This window comes from Macrotis lagotis, chromosome 2 (assembly GCF_037893015.1).
Source record: "Macrotis lagotis isolate mMagLag1 chromosome 2, bilby.v1.9.chrom.fasta, whole genome shotgun sequence".
Taxonomy (NCBI): Eukaryota; Metazoa; Chordata; class Mammalia; order Peramelemorphia; family Peramelidae; genus Macrotis; species Macrotis lagotis.
Genome location: NC_133659.1, coordinates 227,510,441 through 227,517,104, shown reverse-complemented (window position 1 = coordinate 227,517,104; position 6,664 = coordinate 227,510,441). Strand labels below are relative to the sequence as shown.

At 51.3% G+C, this 6,664-nt stretch overlaps 1 protein-coding gene across 1 annotated transcript; it reads right to left on the bottom strand.

Annotated features, from left to right (window-relative positions):
* Window positions 1–1,090: 1,090 nt before the first annotated feature.
* On the bottom strand, window positions 1,091–5,258 carry SOCS3 (suppressor of cytokine signaling 3). The gene is made up of 2 exons (XM_074225042.1): window positions 3,942–5,258; window positions 1,091–3,153 (listed from the first exon to the last, which is right to left on the bottom strand). Exon 2 carries the CDS (start codon window positions 3,024–3,026, stop codon window positions 2,346–2,348), a length of 681 nt encoding a protein of 226 aa, XP_074081143.1. The 5' UTR covers window positions 3,027–3,153; window positions 3,942–5,258; the 3' UTR covers window positions 1,091–2,345.
* Window positions 5,259–6,664: the final 1,406 nt, after the last annotated feature.

Genomic DNA, 6,664 nt, shown 5'->3' with positions numbered 1-6,664 from the left:
ACAAATGGAAGAACAAACATCATCTACTTGCAATGAGTTCTGCAGTTTACTTTGAAAATTTTAAAACTTTTAAAAAATTTTTAGGAACTTGGTGCTATTCCTTTTGGACCACTAATGTGGAGGGGACTTTCTCTACTTGACACCTGTTGTTTCTACTTTCTCAGAAAGCCTCTTTCTTTATTCCACCACAACTCAGCTCTCTTCACTCTCTTTGAAGCTTTTAGCTCCTGTTTTGCATATTCTGGTCCTATCTGAATCAGCCTGGCAAGAATTACCCCCTTTCCTTTACTAACAAGTCAAGATTATCTTCTCTTTGCAAATGAGAAGATGCACTAGAGAGCAGGCCTCAGACACTCAAGGCCCAAATGTAATGGGGGGGGGGGGTAGTTGGGCAGTGACCTAGTACCATGCTAATCTCATCCATTGACCTTTCTGATGTAATAGATTGTAGCTATGCTAGAGAGGAAGAAAACACCAAGCGTCAGGTGAGGTTTTCATTAAAAAATAGTGCTCTTTATTATAAATTACTGAAATGTATTTTTCTGAATATAAATATAAATATGTGCAAAGTTTGACTTGAATTTGTATTCTGTTGGGTTCTTCAAGCATCTTCTTATCAGCCTCAAAGGCAGAAGGGTAGAGGGAGGGCAGGGCACAGGGTGGAATCTTTATAAAAGACAGAGTGATTGAGGCAGATTTGTAAACATTTTTAACCAGAAAAAAAAAACACCCAACACACAACTGCCTCATCCAGCCAAACACCTGACACAGAAAACATGTGTGTTTTGTTTTCCATAAAAAAAAAACAACAGTTCCAGGTAATTGCTTTGTTGCTACATTCCACTTAGGGTGACAATGATCAGTGCTTTCTCAGAGCAGTGCACCCCTCCTCTGGCCTCCCCTGCTGTTCATCCCTGTGGAAAGGCTCCAGAACTCCTGATTAAAGAAGCCTGGGGCGTGGGGGATGGGAAAGACACCCATGAACCCAAGAAGCTGCAGGAGTAGGGTCTGCTGCAAAAGACACCCAAGGAGGGCAGTCTGAGCATCCCCAAATGAACTAGGTAACACTTCAGAATAACAGAAGTTCTAGAGGTCTTTTAGAACATATTAATCTCCTACAGTCCCCCCCCCCCCATATCCCATAGGAGGAATCTATGGATGCTATAACACTGAGATACTATACTCCCAGGCTCTAAGATCTTGGGCAAGTCACTTAACTGCTTTAGTCTGGGACTGGTGGACCCATTATCAGCAAAGTGTTAGTTACTCTAATGTGCCAGCCCCTATCCATGGGACAGGGAGAGTTTTAAGGCAATCCCCTTCCAAACAAAGGAGGGAAAATATGAAGTTTCTTTTTCTGGGTTTTGGGGCAAGAAGCAGTCCACCCCCAACATAGAGGTGATAAAAGGTACAATATAAGAAAAGGAGACTAACAAAAACCACCTCCTTCAGTGGACCAACCCTATCACCAGAACAGAGAGCCTTCATTCCCCACCACCACCACCACCTTTTCCCTTCCAAGTGTCAATACCCCTCCCCTTAAAACAGGAGAGGTTATGTTGGCTTTCCCCAGCAAGCTGGAATCTAGGCTTGGGTGTTTCTCGGTAATGGGGGTTGGGGGAAAGGAGAGAGAGAGGGAAAGGTGCCAGAAGTGAGGAACTAAGAATGAGAGAGTCAGCTTCTTCAGGTTGATCCTCGACCCCTTTTCTTACCTCCCCAGGAGGTACACCCTTCTCACCTGAGGCTGGGAATGGGGTAGGGGGAACTATTTGCATTAATCATTTCCTTGGCTAACCCTCAGGCCCATTCCAGGGGGCCCCTCTTTTCCTCCTCTTCCAGCCCCTGTCACCAGCTCAGGTTTCAAGCCATTTTAAACCAAATCAAACAGCAAACAAGTCCCTGGGAAAGTTGGGACATTCACCAGTAGCTATCAGTTCAAAGCTCTTTCAGTCCCTCAGCTTCCTCAGGGAGTGGGAGGGAGAGAGAAGGAAAGGAAGAAAAATGGAAATTATCTTTTTTTCTGAATTGTCCTACAAGGTCTGGTGGATCTCCAGAAGTTGGAGGGGGGGGGGGAGGGAGATGACTTGTTGTCACTTTCCCCTCAAACACTCCAGACCAGCCTGCACCCATAGTGGAGAGGGAAGGGGGCTGGAGTGGGGGGGGGGGGGAGTCAGAGGGTAGAGCCTCTGGACTCCCTGGCTCTGCTCTGGATAGGAGAAAAAGGGACTCTCCGATCTGGCTGTATCCCTTGTGCTTATGTTATGTATCACAGGGGATGGAGGTGCCAACCCCCTTCCCTGCATATTGTGGTGGGGTGAAGGCAAAATGTCACTAGCCACCCCCTTTTAAAGAGGGGCATCGTACTGGTCCAGGAACTCCCTGATGGGCCCAGGGAGTTGGGTGACTTTCTCATAGGAGTCCAGGTGTCCATTAACGGTCTTCCGACAGAGGTGCTGCAGGCTGGCCACGTTGGAGGAAAGGGGTCGACTGAGCACCAAGGGGATCTTCTCTCCCCCAGAGTAAATGTAATAGGTTCGCTTAGGAGGTGCCCCAGAGAGAGGTTGAGGGAGCATCTGATCCTGCAAGGAGGAGGAGGGGGAGGCCGCGGAGGAAGCAGAGGAGGGGCAAGAAGAGTTGGGGGGCATGTAGTGATGTACCAGTTTGAGTACACAGTCAAAGCGGGGCACCGGCTGAGTGCTCCGCGGATCGCTTTGCAGGGAGAAACTCCCGCCCTCGCACTGGATCCGCAGGTTCTTTGTCCCTGACTGGGTTTTGACGCTGAGGGTGAAGAAGTGGCGCTGATCCGAGCTGTCTCGGATGAGGAAGGTGCCCGCAGGCTCCGCGCTTAGCAGCAGGTTGGCCTCTCCACCGGTCACCGCACTCCAGTAAAAGCCGCTCTCTTGCAACTTGCGGACAGCGTTCACCACCAGCTGGTACTCGCTCTTGGAGCTGAAGGTCTTGAGGCGCAGGCTGGTGTCCAGGGGGCGGTTCATCCCGGTGGCGGGGAACTTGCTGTGGGTTACCATGGCGCAAGGAGCCAGCTTGGATCTGTTTGGTGGTGGCCGCGGCGGCAGCAGGAAAGGCTGCTGCTGCTGCTCCCGATCCTTCGGCTGCTGCCCCCAGGTGCACCGGCCGCTACCACATCCCCGGAGCCTGAGAAGGGAGAGAAGCAGCGGTGAGACGGAGAGGGTCACCCATCCCGTCCCCACACACCGCCCAGGTCGCCCAGGTTCTGGGGTCCTATTTCGTCATCCCCCCCCTCCCCCAGCAGTCACCAGGGGACTGCTTACCTTCAACCTCCCGAGCTTTGGGGTCAGCCCTAGGTAAGGGCAGGCAAATGGGAGAAGACTCCCACAGCTCCACCCATCCCCCGCCCCCAGCACTGCCTGTCTAGCCCGGTGCCAGCGCGTGGTGGGTGCTCTGCCAGCCCTTTCCCGAACTCCCAGCTGAGGGGGTGGGGGCGGAGAGGGAGGAGAAGGGAGTAATTTGCAAACTCCCGTGCACAAGTTAGCTTTCAACAAACACGTCCAGTGTGGGGTGGAGAAGGGGACTGGGGGGCTGGGTAGATTGTCTGGGGGGAAATGCTCCCTTCCCGTTCCCCTCATGCCCCCCCCCCCCAGGCGCTCTGGGCGCCTGGATGTCCGGTACCCGGAGTGGGGGGGGGAGGTGTAGCGAGAAAACTGGGGCATTTTCCAGAACAGGATTGCTTTAGCCCAGGAGGTGGAAAGTGGAGGGGGTCCCCCCCAGGGTTTTGTATTTATTGGACTGGGGGGAGCAAGCTCTCAAACCGGGGTTCAAACCTCTTCGCCTACTCCATCCCACCCCCTACAACACCTCATCTTCCACTGGGAACCGGCTCCTAAATGGACTCCGGGAAGGGGAAAGGAACATCGAAGAAAACCACCCCTAGAAGCCTCGAAACTGCACCCCCACTTTCTTACCTCGTCCAATTAGAACGAAGTCTTCGGCTTTTAGGCCGTGTGTATTTCCAGCACTGCTTTAGCCAGTCCGCCAGATGTGGCCGGCGCTGTGGCCGAATGTAGGGAACGGTAATGTCCACCCAGGGGATCCACGCGTGTCTTTTTGGCTTCAACTCCTCGGCCCCCCTCCCTTGCTCCCTCAAGCTTCGTCTCCCGGCTCCTGGAATAAGTCGGGGAGACCCAGTTGGCTGGGTGGTTTGGGTCGAGAGCGTCAGTCTCCCCAGGGCTGGCTAGCCTGTCTGGCTGGCTGCGTGTGTCTGTGAGTCAGGGCGGCACGGGCGCGCAGGGCAGCCGGCTGTAAGGAGGCAGGCGGAGAGGTCCAGAGTAAATGCCACTGGGGGAGGCAGCGGCTTAGCTATTATACCGGTTGGGCCCAAGAGCCCCGCCTCCCTATTCCTGGAATTGAACTGAACGTCTTCTTGTAACGTTTAGTCAGAGACTGCGAGAGAAAAGGGAGGGAGGAAGCGAGGGAGGGAGGGGAAAGACAGAGACAGAGACACGCAATAGGACAGAGACAGAGACAACAGAGAAAGCCCAGGGCACCGAGCCAGACCATCCAACCCGTTCCTGGTATGAGGGCCCCTCCTCCAGCCGCGTCTCCTCCAGTAACTTCTCATTCACACTTTTTTTCCCCCTTCTAAGAAGGTGAGTTTCTGGCAAAGGCGTGAGGCGCTGTTGATTCAGCCAGGGCTGCTGTGGAAGAATGCAGGGTGATTTCCTTGGCTCCCTGGGCTCTTTTTCCTCTGAACTCCGAGTTGGATGGCCCCCTGCTTCATCTGTGCTGGCTCAGGCAAACGAGATGGAAGTTTTCGGGGGGACAGAGCTAAAGGAAAGCTTAGCTTCTCGGAGCCCCCCAACACGCCCCTCCTTCGCCGCCCGCTCCCAGGGGGTGCCCGGGAAAGGGAGAAACCCTTCAAGCCACAGATCTTCGGGAGGGAGGAGAAAGGGTTCATTTCCAAGTTTAGTAATAAATGAATTGACGCGTGCTTCCCAAAGGTAAAGCTGGGAACGCGTGTCTCTGGGGTTTCTGGGGCAGGAGCCCTAGCTCGCCCCATCTTTCTTTTATACTCTCTTCGGGCATTATCCGTCTTTTCAGCATCCTTCATTTCCCGTGCACAGCCTCTACTGCCCATTCCCCCACCACCACACACGGACTGTGTAGACCGGCCTAGGGCAGAAATCCTAGCTCGTCCCCATCTTTCCAGTCACTTATTCTTGTCCATTTACCTCTCTCCACGCACAGCCCAAGTTACTCCCTCCCCCCCAAATCCGAACTGTATAGACTTACCCCATCTTTCTTCGATTTACTCTTCAGTCACTTATCCGAATCGTCTACACCCCTCTCTTCCCACGTACATCCCATGCAGTACTCGCCCCCCCCCCCCCAGCTGGAGTCCTAGATCGCTCCATCTTTCATTCCTCCTGCTTCTGATTTCTTAGTAGCAGCCTAAGGCCCCCTTCTCTCCCCGCTCACCCAGGACCGGCCTTTTCTGTGATTTCGCTGCCTTGGATGGACTCCTCTCTCCGGAGCTCTGGGAATGTGGTTGGAGCTGCCAGTCCGGGGCCAAAGTCCTCCCCCCACCCCAGGCACACCACACTGACCACTAGAGGGCGTCCTAGGGTCTTTCGAAGAAGAGCACTAACTTGGGCAGCCCCAGAAGCCAGGATGTACCCAGAGCCTGGAGGTGGGACGATCTGGGGGTTACCCTGGCAGTTCAGGTTAGAACAGCCGAAACTGAGTGGGGCTTAAGGTGAGGTGGGACTGCTTGTTTTCTCAATCACCCTTTTCCTTGCCCTTGCTTAAAAAAAGTTTAGTTATTTACAAATCACCAAATAAAATGCCCCATTGCTTTTAAAAGTATTTTTATTGAAAATAATCTGGGGACAGCTAGGTGGCGCAGTGGATAAAGCACCGGCCCTGAAGTCAGGAGTACCTGGGTTCAAATCCGGTCTCAGACACTTAATAATTACCTAGCTGTTGGCCTTGGGCAAGCCACTTAACCCCGTTTGCCTTGCAAAAACCTAAAAAAAAATAATCTGGATAATCTGGATGAACTTTAACGGAAATAATTAGGTTATTATAAATTTATAGGATTAGAGTTAGTAAAGACATTTAGTCTGTCTTACAACTAAGGAAGCTGAGGCTTATAGAGGTAAAGTTGGTAGACAGATGGCACAGTGGATAGAGAGCTGGACCTGAAGTCAGGAAGGGCCTGAGTTCAAATCAAACCTAAGACACTTAGTAGTTGTGTGGCTTTGGGCAATTACTTAACTTTGCCTTAATTTCCTTACCTATATAATGGCAATAGTAACAGCAGCTCATCTTCCAGGGTTGTTGTGAGGATCAAATGAGTTTAACATTTGTAAAGCATCTGGGACATGGTGCTATAGAAATGCTAGTTGTTATTGTTATTATTATTTACTATTAAGTAAATTTTCCCAAATCACACAATTAGTAAGAAGCAGACAGGACTGAACCCAGATCTTTGGAATCCAATTCCAGTGCTCTTTACAATTCACTTTACTTTAAAAGTAAATGGAATTTTTTTTCAGTCTTCCTTCTGTAGCTATACACTGAATTTCTCAAAACCCTGACTAAAAGTGGCCAAAATAAGCAAGATGTCTAGATTTCAATACACAGGAAGACAATGAGGAACAGTCAAAAATTACTTTTTTGTAAATGT

What these genes read in the sequence shown, in the direction of transcription:
- SOCS3 (XM_074225042.1), bottom strand. Translation starts at nt 3,026, where the DNA reads ATGGTAACCCACAGCAAGTTCCCCGCCACCGGGATGAACCGCCCCCTG.